General features: G+C 38.9%; 1 protein-coding gene across 1 annotated transcript in view; it reads left to right on the top strand.

The window, feature by feature from the left end:
• LOC139760073 (damage-control phosphatase ARMT1-like) overlaps positions 1-23,165 on the top strand; it is a 30,115-nt gene that overhangs the window by 206 nt on the left and 6,744 nt on the right. Inside the window, exons 2-8 of the mRNA XM_071682869.1 lie at positions 716-821; positions 954-1,068; positions 2,668-2,803; positions 4,051-4,216; positions 11,564-11,735; positions 16,170-16,338; positions 22,395-22,572. Of these exons, the coding sequence (XP_071538970.1) occupies positions 716-821; positions 954-1,068; positions 2,668-2,803; positions 4,051-4,216; positions 11,564-11,735; positions 16,170-16,338; positions 22,395-22,572 (1,042 nt within the window). The remainder of the gene's footprint in view (positions 1-715; positions 822-953; positions 1,069-2,667; positions 2,804-4,050; positions 4,217-11,563; positions 11,736-16,169; positions 16,339-22,394; positions 22,573-23,165) is intronic.

The raw sequence follows: 23,165 nt of genomic DNA, 5'->3' as shown, positions 1-23,165 counted from the left end.
ATTAAATATCTTCCCAAGTATATGTTAATATCGGTGTAACTGACCACAGATACATGGTATGCTAGTACGGTAGTTTTATTGTGGGATTATATTATTTGTAGTGTAAGAATGAAATGTCTTTACCATAACATGTAGCAGTGTCCAAGTCAGCTTTGTGTTAAGTGTCAGAGGCATCAGGAAGCTTTGCTATCTCGAAAAAAGGCATCTTTAACAGAAAGATGATGTCACACTATACAGATATATACTACCATTAACAGAACTGAATGCTAATTTGTGGAAAATACAAAAGCTATAGACTATTTTACAGTTTCACCCATCTCTGCCCCAGGAATGTATCAAGTGGTTAAAACATATTTGGTTGTTGAACTCTGGATAAATGTAGGTGAAAGTTTTGGTGAAGGCATATGATAACTTAGATTATATGAAATCAAATTATTTGAAGGGAAAGGTTTTCATTTTTCCGCCCTTTATGATGCCTTCAATGTCTACTTAATCAGATGATTATGAGGGAGCTGGTCTGGTAGTATCAATCAGGTGTGGCTCCTATTGATATGTGTTCTTAGATAAGACTAGCAGCTTATAGGATTTTCATATTTAGGAGCTTGTTGAAGGTATAGGTTTAAAAAAAAGAAATTTAATTAGAATCTGAAGTGCAACATGTGTTACAGAGGTATTTTTATTTCACTCTGAGAAGAATACTTTTCATGTTTTGCAGAAGTTTTGCCTACCTTACTGTGAAGGATCGCCTGCCTATCATCCTTACCCGCGTAATAGATTATCTCTATAGAGAGAAGGACAATATAGGTGCCAAACATGGAAAGGTGAGACTCTTTGTGCATGATGTATTTCACAAGTGAGAGAGTGTGATTGTAAGGCTTATGATCTAATGGCTAATGTAATTTTCTTGTATTTTGTTTTAGTATATGGTAAAAAAAATTCTTTTTCATCTTTAGGCTGCTCAGGAGGGTTGCAAGGAGGTTGTTGGTCGCTTGTCTCAACTGAAAAATGAAATGCAGACAAATAAACCCTTTCTACGTCTGCAAGCTCCTGAGCCACCTAGTCCATATGGTAAGCAGATATTGCTGTTTCCTTATGTATGAAGGTGCTCAAGAGGGCTGTTTATGAGCTTCTATTATAACCTTATTCAGATTATCTTTTACCCTGTAGAATATAGCATTGTGATGCAATTTTGGACTTTAGATCCAATAGTATGACAATCTAGGTTATGAGAAAGCTATAGAAAATTGAATTTGGGCCACAAATGGTAAAACATTGCATTTCTTGTAATAAGCTGTCCGTACATTATTTTCATTCAGTATCAAAAGATTAGTAAAATGTGTTCTTGATCTCATTTTGAAATTTTAATGCACCAGCATTGTCTTTCAAAATTATATCACTGTAATGTGATGATAATCTAAACAATCCAGTGTTCTTTTTTGACAGGATGATAGTTAAAGATTCAGAATATGTTTTGAAAAGTTAATTTTCATGGATGCAAAATCATATAGGAAATACAACTAAGTAATAATGAGATGCTGTTGTTTCAGATCTATTATTTCAAGCCCATTATTTTTAAGTGATGAATCATTGAAATACTTAACTTGGTACAGGTTAGCATAGATCCCATAAACTTAAACTGTTCTTAACAACCAGTCACAGAGCAAGGTGACCTAGGTCCACCAGTTATGCAACATATTGGCATGGCTGTCATTTAACCTTCTTCAGCAAACTAAGTCGTTTTTGCAAGTGTCTGAGACAAACTGGGAATGGGTGGATGGGTTGGTAAGTAATGTTTCTGTGCAGTATGTACATACTTCAGGATTCAGAAAAAGATTTTTTGTGTCAGAACATTTGATATACCTGACGTTAAACCTTGATAAGTTAAACCAATACTATAGTACATTGGAAGTAAGTCTTTGTGAATGGAGGCAACCAAATAATCATATTATTGTACGAGTTCTTAACTCCTCAAAATCACAAAAGAAGTCAGTTATCCTCGTTGCATTCCTCTAAACATCTCTTTGTAGATTGGAATCTCTACTGCTTACATAGGTATACTCAATCCAAGTGGTAGCACCTAAGTTGTATTAAGATGAATGGAATGAAAATGATTGTTAAAATTTCTTGCAAGATCATCAACATAAGGAGAGGCATTTTTGCTATAATCTATTTCAAAATAAGTTGCAGTGCACTACTTTGCATCACATCTTAGTTTCCTGCTTGCAGCTGGTGATGCACTGTCTGAGGGCTATCTTAAGGATAAGCTGTTGAGATAAAAATGGTGGAATCAAGGTATCTCAAAATGTGACTGGGTATCTTAGATACATACAGAGGACTTGATCATATCCATTCATTTTTTTATCTTCCACTTGTTTCTTTCCCCTTTTGCCATTGACCATTGTTCGCATTATTTTCATTATTCTGTACCCACTCTAATTTTTTTTTGTCTAAACCAAATCAACATCCCTTTTATTTGAATTTATATTTTACTGTTTATATGTCTTCCAGAATTATTCCATTAAACATATGAAGTCCAGGTATTGTATCGAAACAGTATATCATAGATAGACAAAAAGGTTTAGAAATATATGTGTGTTATTGCTGATCATTTTTCTAGTTCCTTAATGTTGATTTTACTTTAATTTCTACCTCAGTATGATTTTACAGATGACAGTGATATATGGAACCATGAATTAGAGAGATACATCAATATAGATGGAGTTCCACCCAAATGGTTCACATCTCCGTGGCTGTATGTGGAATGTTACATGTATGCACGGATCCATGAGGCGTTCTACCTCTGGTAAGGTTAATTTGTAAAATATATTGAAAGTTATAGCATGAATGCATCAATTAGTGATATAGCAGAAATTTTAGGATGAAGGTATTATTTCATGCTTCTGTCATAGCTTGAAAGACATCTTAGGATTCCCAGTCATTTGAATTTTTTTAACCCTGACATGGAAGACCCAGATACCTTGATAAAGTTAGTCACCTGTAATAAACTTTTTTCCAGATGAAAATTGCAGTATCTGATCATATTGAGAACAATCTGCTTAGTCTGGTTGTTCTGGGCATACTAGTATGGCTGTGTAAGATGGAATCGACTGATCTTAAGCTGTCAAACATTTTCAGCTTTGAGTTACATTACAAAATATACAGATGAGAGCATCATTTATTTGTGTCCTAGCTGTGTATTGCCTTTCAAAATATATGGGGGTGGACAGTATTTTTTAAAGAGACTGTAAGTTTCCCAAATAATTTTTTAAGGTATGTGTTTTCAGCATTTATTGTAGAATTAGTTTATGTTTATATATAAACTTGTCTTGTATCATCTTCTACAGTTAGTCCTGTAAGATACCTCTTCACCACATCATCTCTAATTAATTGTCTGAAATACTTCTCTACCTGTAATAAACTTCCCACATGGTAGCTCGGCATATCTGATTCACACACACACTTCTGTATCTTTTTACCTCCTTCCAGAATAGCTTGACCTTTTACTTTAAGTTCTGGATTGTTATTTTCCCAAGATTCTCATTTTCTCTATTTCGATTTCGAATCAATCATTATAACGTTTCCATTTTTCTTTCGAGCACTTTTTTCTTCAAAACTGTTTCATTTGATCTTCATTCCACCATGCTGTACTTTTGTTTCTGTAATGCATGCTTATAGTGTCATACATGTATGTGGCATCCTTTAAACTTCCCACACATGACAGTTGTCGCTCAGCACTGTTTCACAGAATGCTCTCGGCTTCTTATTAAACTTTCTCTTTGCATTTGAGTTTTAAACTTTCATTCCTTGGCTCTTCTTTTTTTTTTATCTCTATTGTTTTTTATTTGATTTTCTCATCATGCACCACTTGGATAAAAGGCTAACCATCATCATATTGCCAAATGATCTAATGAATGCCCACCCAACCCTAATGAATCTCAAACTAAAGAAAAGTAAAGAGAATGCTTTTTTTGTTGTATCATACTTTGATGTTGGGAAATGAAATACAGAGTTATTTTAAAGATGGAGAAAAAGTTTAACTTTATATTTCAGTGATGCCCTTCATGACTTTGACCCTTTCATGGAGCAAAAGAGGAAAAGCTTGATAGATTCACACCAAGCTACTGAGGCTCTGCTATCACATATGGTATATCTGTGCAACAATATTCCAACCCTTTCGCAGGAGCATCTGAAACAATCTGTCATTCAGCTTATTGAGGTAAGAAATAATTTACGCCTTTTTAGATATATAAATGATATACTTGTAAGCTGGTGACTGAGTTTGGAAAAGTGTGTGGAAGAAGAAAGTTAAGAGTAAATGTGAATAAGAGCAAGGTTATTAGGTACAGTAGGGTTGAGGGTCAAGTCAATTGGGAGGTGAGTTTGAATGGAGAAAAACTGGAGGAAGTGAAGTGCTTTAGATATCTGGGAGTGGATCTGGCAGCGGATGGAACCATGGAAGCGGAAGTGGATCATAGGGTGGGGGAGGGGGCGAAAATCCTGGGGGCCTTGAAGAATGTGTGGAAGTCGAGAACATTATCTCGGAAAGCAAAAATGGGTATGTTTGAAGGAATAGTGGTTCCAACAATGTTGTATGGTTGCGAGGCGTGGGCTATGGATAGAGTTGTGCGCAGGAGGATGGATGTGCTGGAAATGAGATGTTTGAGGACAATGTGTGGTGTGAGGTGGTTTGATCGAGTGAGTAACGTAAGGGTAAGAGAGATGTGTGGAAATAAAAAGAGCGTGGTTGAGAGAGCAGAAGAGGGTGTTTTGAAGTGGTTTGGGCACATGGAGAGGATGAGTGAGGAAAGATTGACCAAGAGGATATATGTGTCGGAGGTGGAGGGAACAAGGAGAAGAGGGAGACCAAATTGGAGGTGGAAAGATGGAGTGAAAAGGATTTTGTGTGATCGGGGCCTGAACATGCAGGAGGGTGAAAGGAGGGCAAGGAATAGAGTGAGTTGGAGCGATGTGGTATACTGGGGTTGACGTGCTGTCAGTGGATTGAAGCAGGGCATGTGAAGCGTCTGGGGTAAACCATGGAAAGCTGTGTAGGTATGTATATTTGCGTGTGTGGACGTGTGTATGTACATGTGTATGGGGGGGGGTTGGGCCATTTCTTTCGTCTGTTTCCTTGCGCTACCTCGCAAACGCGGGAGACAGCGACAAAGTATAAAAAAAAAAAAAAAAAAAAAAAATTATTATTATTATTATTATTATTATTATTGTTATTATTGTTTCCTTGCGCTACCTCGCAAACGTGGGAGACAGCGGAAAAAAAAAAAAAAAGAATTATTATTAGGTACAGTAGGGTTGAGGGTCAAGTCAATTGGGAGGTGAGTTTGAATGGAGAAAAACTGGAGGAAGTGAAGTGTTTTAGATATCTGGGAGTGGATCTGTCAGCGGATGGAACCATGGAAGCAGAAGTGGATCATAGGGTGGGGGAGGGGGCGAAAATTTTGGGAGCCTTGAAAAATGTGTGGAAGTCGAGAACATTATCCCGGAAAGCAAAAATGGGTATGTTTGAAGGAATAGTGGTTCCAACAATGTTGTATGGTTGCGAGGCGTGGGCTATGGATAGAGTTGTTCGCAGGAGGATGGATGTGCTGAAAATGAGATGTTTGAGGACAATGTGTGGTGTGAGGTGGTTTGATCGAGTAAGTAACGTAAGGGTAAGAGAGATGTGTGGAAATAAAAAGAGCGTGGTTGAGAGAGCAGAAGAGGGTGTTTTGAAATGGTTTGGGCACATGGAGAGAATGAGTGAGGAAAGATTGACCAAGAGGATATATGTGTCGGAGGTGGAGGGAACGAGGAGAAGAGGGAGACCAAATTGGAGGTGGAAAGATGGAGTGAAAAAGATTTTGTGTGATCGGGGCCTGAACATGCAGGAGGGTGAAAGGAGGGCAAGGAATAGAGTGAATTGGAGCGATGTGGTATACAGGGGTTGACGTGCTGTCAGTGGATTGAATCAAGGCATGTGAAGCGTCCGGGGTAAACCATGGAAAGCTGTGTAGGTATGTATATTTGCGTGTGTGGACGTGTGTATGTACATGTGTATGGGGGGGGTTGGGCCATTTCTTTCGTCTGTTTCCTTGCGCTACCTCGCAAACGCGGGAGACAGCGACGAGGTATAAAAAAAAAAAAAAAAAAAATTATTATTATTATTATTATTATGGGTTTAATATGGGTATTATGGGATTAATATGGGTAAAACTGAAAATTGATGGAGAGAGGTGGGTGATTATTGGTGCATATGCACCTGGGCATGAGAAGAAAGATCATGAGAGGCAAGTGTTTTGGGAGCAGCTGAATGAGTGTGTTAGTGGTTTTGATGCACGAGGCCGGGTTATAGTGATGGGTGATTTGAATGCAAAGGTGAGTAATGTGGCAGTTGAGGGAATAATTGGTATACATGGGGTGTTCAGTGTTGTAAATGGAAATGGTGAAGAGCTTGTAGATTTATGTGCTGAAAAAGGACTGATGATTGGGAATACCTGGTTTAAAAAGCGAGATATACATAAGTATACTTATGTAAGTAGGAGAGATGGCCAGAGAGCGTTATTGGATTACGTGTTAATTGACAGGCGTGCGAAAGAGAGACTTTTGGATGTTAATGTGCTGAGAGGTACAACTGGAGGGATGTCTGATCATTATCTTGTGGAGGCTAAGGTGAAGATTTGTATGGGTTTTCAGAAAAGAAGAGTGAATGTTGGGGTGAAGAGGGTGGTGAGAGTAAGTGAGCTTGGGAAGGAGACCTGTGTGAGGAAGTACCAGGAGAGACTGAGTACAGAATGGAAAAAGGTGAGAACAATGGAAGTAAGGGGAGTGGGGGAGGAATGGGATGTATTTAGGGAATCAGTGATGGATTGCGCAAAAGATGCTTGTGGCATGAGAAGAGTGGGAGGTGGGTTGATTAGAAAGGGTAGTGAGTGGTGGGATGAAGAAGTAAGAGTATTAGTGAAAGAGAAGAGAGAGGCATTTGGACGATTTCTGCAGGGAAAAAATGCAATTGAGTGGGAGATGTATAAAAGAAAGAGACAGGAGGTCAAGAGAAAGGTGCAGGAGGTGAAAAAAAGGGCAAATGAGAGTTGGGGTGAGAGAGTATCATTAAATTTTAGGGAGAATAAAAAGATGTTCTGGAAGGAGGTAAACAAAGTGCGTAAGACAAGGGAGCAAATGGGAACTTCAGTGAAGGGCGCAAATGGGGAGGTGATAACAAGTAGTGGTGATGTGAGAAGGAGATGGAGTGAGTATTTTGAAGGTTTGTTGAATGTGTTTGATGATAGAGTGGCAGATATAGGGTGTTTTGGTCGAGGTGGTGTGCAAAGTGAGAGGGTTAGGGAAAATGATTTGGTAAACAGAGAAGAGGTAGTGAAAGCTTTGCGGAAGATGAAAGCTGGCAAGGCAGCAGGTTTGGATGGTATTGCAGTGGAATTTATTAAAAAAGGGGGTGACTGTATTGTTGACTGGTTGGTAAGGTTATTTAATGTATGTATGACTCATGGTGAGGTGCCTGAGGATTGGCGGAATGCGTGCATAGTGCCATTGTACAAAGGTAAAGGGGATAAGAGTGAGTGCTCAAATTACAGAGGTATAAGTTTGTTGAGTATTCCTGGTAAATTATATGGGAGTGTATTGATTGAGAGGGTGAAGGCATGTACAGAGCATCAGATTGGGGAAGAGCAGTGTGGTTTCAGAAGTGGTAGAGGATGTGTGGATCAGGTGTTTGCTTTGAAGAATGTATGTGAGAAATACTTAGAAAAGCAAATGGATTTGTATGTAGCATTTATGGATCTGGAGAAGGCATATGATAGAGTTGATAGAGATGCTCTGTGTAAGGTATTAAGAATATATGGTGTGGGAGGAAAGTTGTTAGAAGCAGTGAAAAGTTTTTATCGAGGATGTAAGGCATGTGTACGTGTAGGAAGAGAGGAAAGTGATTGGTTCTCAGTGAATGTAGGTTTGCGGCAGGGGTGTGTGATGTCTCCATGGTTGTTTAATTTGTTTATGGATGGGGTTGTTAGGGAGGTAAATGCAAGAGTTTTGGAAAGAGGGGCAAGTATGAAGTCTGTTGGGGATGAGAGAGCTTGGGAAGTGAGTCAGTTGTTGTTCGCTGATGATACAGCGCTGGTGGCTGATTCATGTGAGAAACTGCAGAAGCTGGTGACTGAGTTTGGTAAAGTGTGTGGAAGAAGAAAGTTAAGAGTAAATGTGAATAAGAGCAAGGTTATTAGGTACAGTAGGGTTGAGGGTCAAGTCAATTGGGAGGTGAGTTTGAATGGAGAAAAACTGGAGGAAGTGAAGTGTTTTAGATATCTGGGAGTGGATCTGGCAGCGGATGGAACCATGGAAGCGGAAGTGGATCATAGGGTGGGGGAGGGGGCGAAAATTCTGGGGGCCTTGAAGAATGTGTGGAAGTCGAGAACATTATCTCGGAAAGCAAAAATGGGTATGTTTAAAGGAATAGTGGTTCCAACAATGTTGTATGGTTGCGAGGCGTGGGCTATGGATAGAGTTGTGCGCAGGAGGATGGATGTGCTGGAAATGAGATGTTTGAGGACAATGTGTGGTGTGAGGTGGTTTGATCGAGTGAGTAACGTAAGGGTAAGAGAGATGTGTGGAAATAAAAAGAGCGTGGTTGAGAGAGCAGAAGAGGGTGTTTTGAAGTGGTTTGGGCACATGGAGAGAATGAGTGAGGAAAGATTGACCAAGAGGATATATGTGTCGGAGGTGGAGGGAACGAGGAGAAGAGGGAGACCAAATTGGAGGTGGAAAGATGGAGTGAAAAAGATTTTGTGTGATCGGGGCCTGAACATGCAGGAGGGTGAAAGGAGGGCAAGGAATAGAGTGAATTGGAGCGATGTGGTATACCGGAGTTGACGTGCTGTCAGTGGATTGAATCAGGGCATGTGAAGCGTCTGGGGTAAACCATGGAAAGCTGTGTAGGTATGTATATTTGCGTGTGTGGACGTATGTATATACATGTGTATGGGGGGGGGTTGGGCCATTTCTTTCGCCTGTTTCCTTGCGCTACCTCGCAAACGCGGGAGACAGCGACAAAGTATAATAAAAAAAAAAAAATAATTATCATTATAATTATTATTATTATGATGATTATACTTAATTACTGTTTCCTGTGTTAGTGAAGTAGCGGCAGGAAACAGACAAAGAATGGCCCATCCACTCATATACATATATTATTTTATTCTTTTTTAGTATTATACTTAGTCGCTGAAGTGGGGGGTCAGTGATGCTGTTTCCTGTGGGGCAGGGCGGCATTAGGAATGGCGAAAGGCAAGCAAGTATGAATATGTACATGCATGTATATGTAAATGTCTGTGTATGCATACGTATATGTATGTATATGAGTATATGTTGATATGTATATGTATGTGTATTGGCATTTATGCATATGTATGTGTATAGGAGTGGATAGGCCATTCTTTGTTTGTTTCCTAGTTCTACCTAACTGACATGGGAAACGGCAATCAAGTATGATGAAAAATATATATTCCCTGGGGATAGGGGAGAAAGAATACTTCCCACGTATACCCTGCATGTCGTAGAAGGCGACTAAAAGGGAAGGGAGTGGGTGGTTGGAAATTCTCCCCTCTTTTTTTTTCTTTTTTTAATTTTCCAAAAGAAGGAACAGATAAGGGGGCTAGATGAGGATATTCCCTCAAAGGCCCAGTCCTCTGTTCTTAATGCTACCTCGCTAACGCGGGAAATGGCGAATAGTATGAAAGAAAAGAAAAGATATTTTCCTTGTGCTACCTCGCTAATGCGGGAGACGGCAATTAAGGATAATAGAAAAAAATATCTATTTATTCATGTTAGTAGGTTATTGCACATAGTTTGCATTGTTAACCAATGTCTCTTGATAGTCAATTTTTTTATCACATTTGTTATTATTTAGAATGTTTCTTATAAGATGTACTTTATCGAATTTTGCAAGCAGGGCCAGATTTTCTTTAACTGATATGGTTGTGTGTTTTGCGATAATCACTTTATATTTTAGCATGCAATTCATTTAGTTTCATGATATAAGTTACATAAAAGTGTTCTGGTTTTGATCATTAATGGTTTGAGTCTGAGTTAGCATAGAGGGATGATGCGTTAGTTTTTTATTTACACTATAACCTCTCATTAACAGTGCCCCTGTTTAGTGATTTCTTTGAAACAGTTATAGCATCAGTTGTTGGTAATACATGATGCTATTCAGATGGGGAATGTTCGATTATGTCATGCAAATGAAAGTAAAAGTACTGGACAGTGTCATGAATAAAAGGAAATGTTTGATTATTCTGTACAGATATGAGGGGAATGCCAAATGTTGTTGGTTATGAGAGGTAATGTTCGATACATCAAATGCTCAAATGTGTATCAGGAGTGCTGATTGGTTTCTACTGTACCAGTAGCTTAATCTGTGGTTAGTTAGAGCTGCCCTCTATCCAGGTGCTACAGTAGTCTCTTTAGTTCAGCTATGCATTTTGTTGAGTTGGAATGCCTTTTACTTAAGCTGTTACTTTTTATTGATTTACACATAATAATCTGTGTGTAATATGTAATGTACTATTACTAACATATGAATGTTCTGCAGTACATAGTCATCCTTTGCTCTATTGTGAAAAGGTTGGAATAGAGAAAACTACATGCTAAGGCTATAAGCGTTTTGCAAATGCCTATTCTTGTTTTCTTTACAGTGTAAACAAATGTGTTGGGTATTAGGTAGTTTGGGTATTAGGAAATTAAGTTTCATGCAGAATTTTTCATTTGTGTTTTGACTAATAGTTTTGGGGTCTTATTCAGATTGTGGAGAATTATTCAATTATTGGAATGAGTTTAGAAATTTTTTCTTGGATTAGCTTGTTTAAATGTAGAAAATCTTTTTCTTGAAAAAGAGGAAAACTTGTGTTTTTGCATACCCACTCTACTATGGCATTACATTCCCCAAACCAAGAAACTGGGAGTGGTGTTTTATATATACATATATTGCAAATATGAATGAAAGTAAAATGGATTTGTTTGTAATAAGATAGTTGGAATAAGAAATTATAGTGGATTGAACGTGACTTAGAAAGTTTACATTTGATGTTTAGGCAGTATACATCAAGGAATGTGTAACAAGGGTTATCAAAGTTTCGAAAGGCCTAAAGTTTGCTATATCTGTAAGGAAAGTAGTGAAAGAAAACAGTGCCAGGCATTTTCTTTGATGAAGTTTAGAAACAATAGGACACTATTTTGTGATATATTTTTTATGAAATGAATGTAAGGATAGGAATGATGCAGGGGAAATGAGAAATGTGATATTATTAAATGAGTTTTTATTTATGTAGATGATTTGATACTGAAAAAGTTTAGGTACATTCTTTTGTAGAAAGAATATGAGAATGGAAAGAAAAGGTTGATTGACTATGAGTAGTGTATGTATAGGTGAGAGGTACATACACTGTGGTCCGTAGAGTTTGCATATTAGATGTATAGGTTACATATAGATGAAGATAAATTTTAGATTTTGATACTTAGGACTGACATCTTAAGAACTGTGAAAGGAACCCTTTTCCAGATTAGTTTGTGGGGTAACAGATGTGATCTTAGCATATCTAGTGGTGCAGACAGACCTCAGGAAGGAGATCTTTTATTCACACTGGATAAACTACGGCCAAACATCCTAGAAAACAATTCTGATTCAATTTGGCAGCTTCTTGTATCTCTTCCTGAAGACCAAAGAGATATTGGTGAGTCAGTTTTCAGTACATTTACTATATGTTTAAATGTGTTTGGTAATCAGTATATTGCTTTACTGTAACTTGGTCCACTTGCCCAACACTGTAGTGTTGGCTCACTTTCCTCTTCTCTAGGTATATGTGGTTTTTGTTCCTGACAGCTGGCTGCTTGTGTGCCTCCACCACTAGCTACACCATGTAATGCTTGGCAAGCTGCTACATCACATGATTATTGTGTGATTGTTGCCAACTCAAGGGTGGGCTGTTTTGATAGCCAATTTTTCTCTACACCTCAGTACTTTGGGACTCTTTACCTTCTCATGTATTTCCCAATGGCTATGACGTGGCACTTTTTAAGACATATCTTTCATGTCATCCAAAATACTTTACCTCATCTCTTCTTTTTCCTCTCACGTTAACCTCTTTATATTTCAATTAAGGCTTGGCCTTGATGTGGGTTTTTGTCTGTGACTGGAACCTCCAACATATAATCAAGAATTGTAAGAAAGCTGGCAACCGAGAGAGCTATGGGTAAAAGACCATGGTAGTGAACATTTCAGAATTTATAGATGATAGTTAGGTGCTAAAGAATGTTTTGAATAAGAATTTGATTTACTTCAATATAGGAAGTTCTGAATATGTATTGCTACTGACTTGCTCAAATCGCTGGTATATTATTTATTATTATACTTAATCGCTGTTTTCCGTGTCAGCGAGGTAGCACCAGGAAACATGAAGAATGACCCTGACACTCATATACACATATTTATACATAAACGCCTGTACACACACATATACATGCATATACATATCAGCGTATACATACATATACATACACGGACATATACATATAATTATATATATATTATTTATTTATTTTGCTTTGTCGCTGTCTCCCGCTTAAGTGAGGTTGCTCAAGAAAACAGACGAAAGAATGGCCCAACCCACCCACATACACATGTATATACCTACACGTCCACACACACAAATATACATACCTATACATCTCAATGTATACATATATATACACACAGACATATACATATATACACATGTACATAATACATACTGTCTGCCTTTATTCATTCCTATCGCCACTCCGCCACACATGAAATAACAACCCCCTCCCCCCTCATGTGCGCGAGGTTGCACTAGGAAAAGACAACAAAGGCCACATTCATTCACACTCAGTCTCTAGCTGTCATGTAATAATGCACCGAAACCACAGCTCCCTTTCCACATCCAGGCCCCACAGAACTTTCCATGGTGTACCCCAGACGCTTCACATACCCTGGTTCAATCCATTGACAGCACATCGACCCCGGTATACTACATCGTTCCAATTCACTCTATTCCTTGCCCGCCTTTCACCCTCCTGCATGTTCAGGCCCCGGTCACTCAAAATCTTTTTCACTCCATCTTTCCACCTCCAGTTTGGTCTCCCACTTCTCCTCGTTCCCTCCACCTCCGACACATATATCCTCTTCGTCAATCTTTCCTCACTCATTCTCTCCATGTGCCCAAACCATTTCAAAACACCCTCTTCTGCTCTCTTAACCACGCTCTTTTTATTTCCACACATCTCTCTTACCCTTACATTACTTACTCGATCAAACCACCTCACACCACATATTGTCCTCAAACATCTCATTTCCAGCACATCCACCCTCCTTCGCACAACTCTATCCATAGCCCATGCCTTGCAACCATATAACATTGTTGGAACCACTATTCCTTCAAACATACCCATTTTTGCTTTCTGAGATAATGTTCTCAACTTCCACACATTCTTCAACGCTCCCAGAACTTTCGCCCCCTCCCCCACCCTATGATTCACTTCCGCTTCCATGGTTCCATCCGCTGTCAAATCCACTCCCAGACATCTAAAACACTTCACTTCCTCCTGTTTTTCTCCATTCAAACTTACCTCCCAATTGACTTGTCCCTCAACCCTACTGAATCCAATAACCTTGCTCTTATTCACATTTGCTCTCAGCTTTTTCTTTCACACACTTTACCAAACTCAGTCACCAGCTTCTGCAGTTTCTCACACGAATCAGCCACCAGTGCTGTATCATCAGTGAAGAACAACTGACTCACTTCCCAAGCTCTTTCATCCACAACAGACTGCATACTTGCCCCTCTTTCCAAAACTCTTGCATTCACCTCCCTAACAACCCCATCCATAAACAAATTAAACAACCATGGAGACATCACACACCCCTGCCGCAAACCTACATACATATTTACACGTACATATTCATGCTTGCTTGCCTTCATCCATTCCTGTCACTACCCCACCAAACAGGAAATAGCTGGTATCAGTTAGAAATTAAACAAGCAAAACGTAGTGGTTGCCCCTTCCTGGTGTGCCACCATCTTTTATATTTCTATAAAAAGAATTCAGTGAGGGTCATAGGTGTCTACATCAAGGTTTGGTATGATGAGAAAAATAAAAAGTGCCACATGTTTCTCAGTGAAATACAGGAAACCAGTCTCTTGATGCATTCATGCACATTGTCAAGATGACTTTACACTTATAGTTGTGCCATTGTGTGCACTTTTATCTTATTTCGGTTGAGTTGCTGTCACTTGATTTTTTGAGCAAATATTGTAGCATTGCATTTATGGAGCTTTGAATGCACTGAATTGATTCACACTCTTAATATGTAAATGATTTGAAGTACAGCAATCTATACTCTTGTCCACTGAACTTCATATTTCTCAAAGAAAAAAGAAAAAATAATCCAAATGATAGTTTGTAGCCATAAAAACTATAAAAAAGTAGAGGAGGATAAAATGCTAGAGTTGGAAAAAAAACATGAAGTAAAGCATCCTACAGTAACTGAAAGAACTGATACTGTATTGACTTTGACAACTATTGCAAGAGGGATTTGTGATATGCTTCTCTCTGCCTTTTCCATACTGCTAAATATGATTGTGACCTTTAAACAGCTCTGGATGTTTATTCTAAGATATTTATTCTGGATATTTATTCTAAGGTTGAGAATAGGGTGGGATACAGCAGTTGATTGGTTCTTATGTTTACCTTAGAAGGTATTGATAAGTTGCTCTTGTAAGAGGTAGTCGTTTGATAAGGTAAGCACTATCTTAAGGTGGTTTGGCTTTGTGTGTTAGAGTTCAGGTGCCTAATAAAGAACAGGACTAAGACAAGTAGGTCCTTCAAATCCCTGTTAAAGTACAGAGATTAGTATTTTTTCTGTGGCAAGTTTGGGAACTAAGGTGTCCTTTTAATCATTAAGGTGATGCCATCAGTTCATTGTAAGGGTAACTGAAAATTTAAAAACCAAACCAGCCTATAATGGCAATGATCCCTCATAACAAATGGGCAGCGCTCTTTAAAAATGCATGGGCCAGTTTGTTCATATCATCATAAAGCTGATAAGCAATAATAAATCCTAATTAGCAATGCAAAGAAAGAATATTTTCAGTGCTTTTTGAATGCATGAAATAATTTTTTTAGTATTAATCTTGAGCCTTTGAATTATCATGTGTGAGCTGTGTAGTACTCTGATCTTTGGTGGGTAGTTCTCTTCTGTTACTAAGAACATTGAAGAAATACATAACTATACATTCAACATGAAAAGTAATTCCATATTCATGTTTTAGAATTTTCATATTTTTTAGATATTTAGAAATGAATTTCTTTATTCTGCTTTATTTGAAATTACCAAGCAGAACCATTAAATTGCTCACATTGGACTCTTTAGGAGTGTTTCATAATAAGATGGAAGTCAAGAGATGGGTCAAAAGGTATCTAAAGTATGATATGGTAATTTAGAAGCATTTTCCAAGATACAAGGCATATTAGCTTTGCAAATGGCTGAAGAATAGTAAAGGTTTATCTTTGCTAAATTTGTTAAATCCAAAGATAATTCAAATGATTGTCATAGATTGAGGGTTTCAGGTCAATCTCTGCTTGCCTGATTTAGGAGATTGTATAACATAAGAATAATTACTTTTCTCTGACCTTTTCTTACAAAAAGTCAATGCACATAAAGAGCTTTAAGAAATTGATGGTGGTTAAGCTTGCAGTGATTTACATAACAGATCAGTATTCTTGTGAATTAGATGGTATCTGCACTGAGTAGATAATTGTTTAGAATTTATCCCTTATGATGAGAGAAAACAGCTCTTTCATTATAGCAAAATAATGGTTAGTTAATATTTTAAAGCACTTAACCTAAGTCTTTAAGGTGTTCCTTCCTTTACTTTCAAAGTAATTTTCTTAGTAACTCATTGGTTGTTCATAGATATGATCATGCAATGAAATGAATGTGAATACTGTAATATCAAGGAATATACTTCTTTTCTTTGTCTTCACTCAAGGGATGTTTAATGGGATATAGAACTTACTTTTATTTTTATGATTTCAATATAAAAGATATTCTACCTTATCAAAACCTTAACCTTATTTTCTTACAGTGCTGGTGCTTGATAATGCAGGATTTGAGCTAGTCACAGACCTCAGTCTGTTAACCTTCCTCATGGAAGCGGGTCTTACTACATCTCTCACCATTTATCCTAAGACACGTCCCTGGTTTGTCTCAGACACTACACAATCAGACTTAACCTGGACCATCAACAGACTCAGGTATTTGCTGATTTTTTCTACACATAGAAAGAGTATGATTTAGGAGTGCTAGTTTAAGTAATTGTATAGATATTGAATGACTATTGTTCTTAATGTACATTACTACCTCACTGCCTCAAAGTGTAGATCTAGTTTAATACTTGATATAGAGTGGATGGCTTAGTTTATAGCATATGAAAAAAAAGAAGTATATTTTTGTCCCTCTCTATATACTATACATGGTATCCTTTTGTACGGGATGATGGTAGAACCCCCCCATCAACACATCACAGTCTCTACGCGCTCCCACAGAGTCTTCATGCAAATGTTCTTGGCATTTGTTTTTCTGTCTGCTTTATCCTTCACATAACTCCTACACATCACAAACATCCCAAACTGTTTGTCATTCTTTAGTACTGCCATGCTTAGTTACAGTGGCTACAGTGGTAGGAAGGTAAGTTAAGGTAAGATGTACTGCATTGTAATTTTTTTTCATACTTAATTGCTGTTTCCCACATCAGCAAGATAGTGCCAGGAAACAGATGAAGAAAGACACATCCACCTGCATGGACATGTACACATATATGCATATATATATTTCTTTTCTTTCTTTCATACTATTCGCCATTTCCCGCCTCAGCGAGGTAGCGTTAAGAACAGAGGACTGGGCCTCTGAGGAAACATCCTCACCCGGCCCCCTTCTCTGTTCCTTCCTTTGGAAAATTAAAAAGAGAAAAAATGAGAGGGGAAGATTTCCCGCCCCCCCGCTCCCTTCCCTTTTAGTCGCCTTTTACGACACGCAGGGAATACGTGGGAAGTATTCTTTCTCCCCTATCCCCAGGGATAGAGACTGAGTGTGAGTGGCCTTTCTTTTCTTTTTCCTAGTGCTACCTTGTGCTCACACGGGGGGAGGGGGGTGTCATTTCATGTGTGGCGGGGTGGTGGCAGGAATGGATGAGGGCAGCATGTGTATATATGTATATGTCTGTGTATGTGTAGGCATGGATACGTGGAAGTGTATAGGTATGTATGTGGGCGTTTATGTAGAGACATGTGTATGTGGGTGGGTTGGGCCATTGTTTCGTCTGTTTCCTTGTGCTATCTCGCTAACGCGAGAGACAACAACAAATTATAATATATATATATATATATATATATATATATATATATATATATATATATATATATATATATATATTGGGAAGGATCACAATTTTGCGCATGATCAAGATATTCCTATGAGTCCATAGGAATATTTGATGATGTGATTATTACACGAAAGTGCACTTGGGAACTTATTGTGTTTCATTTTCCCCGTGGACTCATAGGAATATATATGTATATATATATGATTTGGTAAACAGAGAAAAGGTAGTAAAAGCTTTGCGGAAGATGAAAGCTGGCAAGGCAGCAGGATTGGATGGTATTGCAGTGGAATTTATTAAAAAAGGGGGTGACTGTATTATTGACTGGTAAGGTTATTTAGTGTATGTATGACTCATGGTGAGGTGCCTGAGGATTGGCGGAATGCATGCATAGTGCCATTGTAGAAAGGCAAAGGGGATAAGAGTGAGTGCTCAAATTACAGAGGTATAGGTTTGTTGAGTATTCCTGGTAAATTATATGGGAGGGTATTGATTGAGAGGGTGAAGGCATGTACAGAGCATCAGATTGGGGAAGAGCAGTGTGGTTTCAGAAGTGGTAGAGGATGTGTGGATCAGGTGTTTGCTTTGAAGAATGGATTTGTATGTAGCATTTATGGATCTGGAGAAGGCATATGATAGAGTTGATAGAGATGCTCTGTGGAAGGTATTAAGAATATATGGTGTGGGAGGCAAGTTGTTAGAAGCAGTGAAAAGTTTTTATCGAGGATGTAAGGCATGTGTACGTGTAGGAAGAGAGGAAAGTGATTGGTTCTCAGTGAATGTAGGTTTGTGGCAGGGGTGTGTGATGTCTCCATGGTTGTTTAATTTGTTTATGAATGGGGTTGTTAGGGAGGTGAATGCAAGAGTTTTGGAAAGAGGGGCAAGTATGAAGTCTGTTGGGGATGAGAGAGCTTGGGAAGTGAGTCAGTTGTTATTCGCTGATGATACAGCGCTGGTGGCTGATTCATGTGAGAAACTGCAGAAGCTGGTGACTGAGTTTGGTAAAGTGTGTGAAAGAAGAAAGTTAAGAGTAAATGTGAATAAGAGCAAGGTTATTAGGTACAGTAGGGTTGAGGGTCAAGTCAGTTGGGAGGTAAGTTTGAATGGAGAAAAACTGGAGGAAGTAAAGTGTTTTAGATATCTGGGAGTGGATCTGGCAGCGGATGGAACCATGGAAGCGGAAGTGGATCATAGGGTGGGGGAGGGGGCGAAAATCCTGGGAGCCTTGAAGAATGTGTGGAAGTCGAGAACATTATCTCGGAAAGCAAAAATGGGTGGTTCCAACAATGTTGTAAGGTTGCGAGGCCTGGACTATGGATAGAGTTGTGCACAGGAGGATGGATGTGCTGGAAATGAGATGTTTGAGGACAATGTGTGGTGTGAGGTGGTTTGATCGAGTAAGTAACGTAAGGGTAAGAGAGATGTGTGGAAATAAAAAGAGCGTGGTTGAGAGGGCAGAAGAGGGTGTTTTGAAATGGTTTGGTCACATGGAGAGAATGAGTGAGGAAAGATTGACCAAGAGGATATATGTGTCGGAGGTGGAGGGAACGAGGAGAAGAGGGAGACCAAATTGGAGGTGGAAAGATGGAGTGAAAAAGATTTTGTGTGATCGGGGCCTGAACATGCAGGAGGGTGAAAGGAGGGCAAGGAATAGAGTGAATTGGAGCGATGTGGTATACCGGGGTTGACGTGCTGTCAGTGGATTGAATCAAGGCATGGAAAGCTGTGTAGGTATGTATATTTGCGTGTGTGGACGTATGTATATACATGTGTATGGGGGGGGTTGGGCCATTTCTTTCGTCTGTTTCCTTGCGCTACCTCGCAAACGCGGGAGACAGCGACAAAGTATAATAAATATATATAAATGAATAAATATATATATATATATATATATATATATATATATATATATATATATATATATATATATTTTTTTTTTTTTTTTTTTTTTTTTTTTTTTATACTTTGTCGCTGTCTCCCGCGTTTGCGAGGTAGCGCAAGGAAACAGACAAAGGAAATGGCCCAACCCCCCCTCATACACATGTACATACACACGTCCACACACGCAAATATACATACCTACACAGCTTTCCATGGTTTACCCCGGACGCTTCACATGCCTTGATTCAATCCACTGACAGCACGTCAACCCCTGCATACCACATCGCTCCAATTCACTCTATTTCTTGCCCTCCTTTCTTTCATACTATTCGCCATTTCCCGCGTCAGCGAGGTAGCGTTAAGAACAGAGGACTGGGCCCCTGAGGAAACATCCCCACCCAGCCCCCTTCTCTGTTCCTTCCTTGGGGGAAAAAAAAAAAAAAAAAAAAAAAATCCTCCCCTCTCGTTTTTTTTTAATTTTCCAAAAGAAGGAACAGAGAATTGGGCCAGGTGAGGGTATTCCCTCAAAGGCCCAGTCCTCTGTTCTTAACGCTACCTCGCTAATGCGGGAAATGGCGAATAGTTTGAAAGAAAGAAAAGTTAAGAGTAAATGTGAAGAAGAGCAAGGTAATTAGGTACAGTAGGGTTGAGGGTCAAGTCAATTGGGAGGTAAGTTTGAATGGAGAAAAACTGGAGGAAGTAAAGTGTTTTAGATATCTGGGAGTGGATCTGGCAGCGGATGGAACCATGGAAGCGGAAGTGGATCATAGGTTGGGGGAGGGGGCGAAAATCCTGGGAGCCTTGAGGAATGTGTGGAAGTCGAGAACATTATCTCAGAAAGCAAAAATGGGTATGTTTGAAGGAATAGTGGTTCCAACAATGTTGTATGGTTGCGAGGCGTGGGCTATAGATAGGGTTGTGCGCAGGAGGATGGATGTGCTGGAAATGAGATGTTTGAGGACAATGTTTGGTGTGAGGTGGTTTGATCGAGTAAGTAACGTAAGGGTAAGAGAGATGTGTGGAAATAAAAAGAGCGTGGTTGAGAGAGCAGAAGAGGGTGTTTTGAAATGGTTTGGGCACATGGAGAGAATGAGTGAGGAAAGATTGACCAAGAGGATATATGTGTCGGAGGTGGAGGGAACGAGGAGAAGTGGGAGACCAAATTGGAGGTGGAAAGATGGAGTGAAAAAGATTTTGTGTGATCGGGGCCTGAACATGCAGGAGGGTGAAAGGAGGGAAGGAATAGAGTGAAGTGGATCGATGTGGTATACCGGGGTTGACGTGCTGTCAGTGGATTGAATCACGGCATGTGAAGCGTCTGGGGTAAACCATGGAAAGCTGTGTAGGTATGTATATTTGCGTGTGTGGACGTATGTATATACATGTGTATGGGGGGGGTTGGGCCATTTTTTTCGTCTGTTTCCTTGCACTACCTCGCAAACGCGGGAGACAGCGACAAAGTATAATAAATATATATAAATAAATAAATATATATATATATATATATATATATATATATATATATATATATATATATATATATATATATATATATCTATATATATATATATATATATATATACCTACACATATACATATACATACACATACATACATATACATACACATGTTAGAGCAATGTTATTAGGTTCAGTAGGGTTGAGGGACAAGTTAATTGGGAGGTAAGTTTGAATGAAGAAAAACTGGAGGAAGTGAAGTGTTTTAGATATCTGGGAGTGGATGTAGCAACAGATGGAACCATGGAAGCAGAAGTGAGTCACAGAGTGGGGAAGGGGGTGAAGGTTCTGGGAGCGTTGAAGGATTTGTGGAAGGCGAAAACATCATCTCAGAGAGCAAAAATGGGTATGTTTGAAGGAATGGTGGTTCCAGCAATGTTATATGGTTGCGAGGCATAGGCTATAGATAGGGTTGTACGGAGGAGGGTGGATATGTTGGAAATGAAATGTTTGAGGACAATATGTGGTGTGAGGTGTTTTGATCGAGTAAGAAATGAAAGGGTAAGAGAGATGTGCGTTAATAAAAAGAGTTTGGTTGAGAGAGCAAAAGAGGGTGTGTTGAAATTGTTTGGTCACATGGAGAGAATGAGTGAGGAATGATTGACAAAGAGGATATATATATGTGTTAGAGGTAGAGGGAACAAGGATGGATGGGAGACCAAATTGGAGGTGGAAGGATGGAGTGAAAAAGATTTTGAATGATCGGGGCCTGAATATACAGGAGTGTGAAAGGCATGGAAGGAATAGAGTGATTTGGAACGATGTTGTATACCAGGTTTGACGTGCTGTCAGTGGATTGAACCAGGGCATGTGAAGTGTCTGAGGTAAACCATGGAAAGTTTTGTGGGGTCGGGATATGGAAAGGGAGCTGTGGTTTTGGTGCATTGCACATGACAGCTAGAGACTGAGTGTGAACAAATGTGGCCTTTTTTTTTGTCTTTTCCTAGCGCTACCTCGCAGGGATGGGGTGCTATTTCATGTGTGGCGGGGTGGCGATGGGAATGGATGAAGGCAGCAAGTATGAATATGTACATGTGTATGTATGTATATGTCTATGTATATGTATACATTGAAATGTATAGGTATGTATATGTGCGTGTGTGGGCATTTATGTATATACATGTGTATGTAGGTGGGTTGGACCATTCTTTCATCTGTTTCCTTGCACTACCTTGCTAACGCAGGAGACAGCGATTAAGTATAATAAATAAATAGATAACATCTATGTATATTTTTATACTTGTTTACCTTCATCTGTTCCTGGTGCCACCCCACCCTACAGGAAATAGCATCGCCTTCCCCTGCCTCCACCAGGTAGCACCAGTAAATAAACTAAAAAAGGCCACATCTACTCAGGTCCACACATGAGCTGTTATGTATAATGCACCGAAACCACAGCTCCCTATCCACATTTAGACCCCAAAGACCTCTCCATGGTTTACCCTGAACATTTCACACGCCTTGGTTCAGTCCATTGACAGCACATTAACTCCAGTATAGCACATGTAATGTATTTTTTTTTTTTATATTACAGATTGGATGGAGGAGCTGCTGGGCAAATGGCAAACAAATGGCGAAATTATATATCTGATGGTCGTTGGAAGGTCATCGAGAATAAGTTTTGGACTACACATCATGACTTTGCTGTTATGAATCAGATTGACCCTGATCTTTATTCAGTGCTTAGCAAGGCATCTTTAATCATCTTTAAGGTAATATGAAGATATATTAGGAACAGTGCATGGTGGCAACAGAATACCAGGTAGATTGTAGAATTTTCCTTTGACAATCTTTTTCCATTGCTTTTGATATGCTTGCTCCAGATTCTTGTGGTCTAAGCATGCTTCATTATTTCATGTTTAAATTCTTGTTTTATTTGATAATCAATATATTATGTTGTGACCAATTATGTGATTTGATTTATTTTTGGGCATTATGAAATCTAAGAAAATCATAATTGTTCATTCATTTAAGAACATGTGATTTTTTTATTTTGGTTTATGATAATGCCAGTACTATAATAGCACAATCCCTGGTTATGTGGAAGTCATGTAGATAATATCCCTGGGGAGAGGGGAGAAAGATATTTCCCGTATATTCCCCGCGTGTCATAGAAGGTTACTAAAAGGGATGGGAGCAGGGGCTGGAAATCCTCTCCTCCAGTTTTTATTTTTCCAAAAGAGGGATCGGAGAAGGGGGCCAAGTGAGGATTTTCCCCTCTAAGGCTTAGACTTCAGTTATTGACACTACCTTGCTAACACGGGAAATGTTAGATATGTATGAAAAAATTAATGTACATGATATT

This window comes from Panulirus ornatus, chromosome 35 (assembly GCF_036320965.1).
Source record: "Panulirus ornatus isolate Po-2019 chromosome 35, ASM3632096v1, whole genome shotgun sequence".
NCBI lineage: Eukaryota > Metazoa > Arthropoda > Malacostraca > Decapoda > Palinuridae > Panulirus > Panulirus ornatus.
This window is presented reverse-complemented; position numbering and strand designations above follow the sequence as displayed.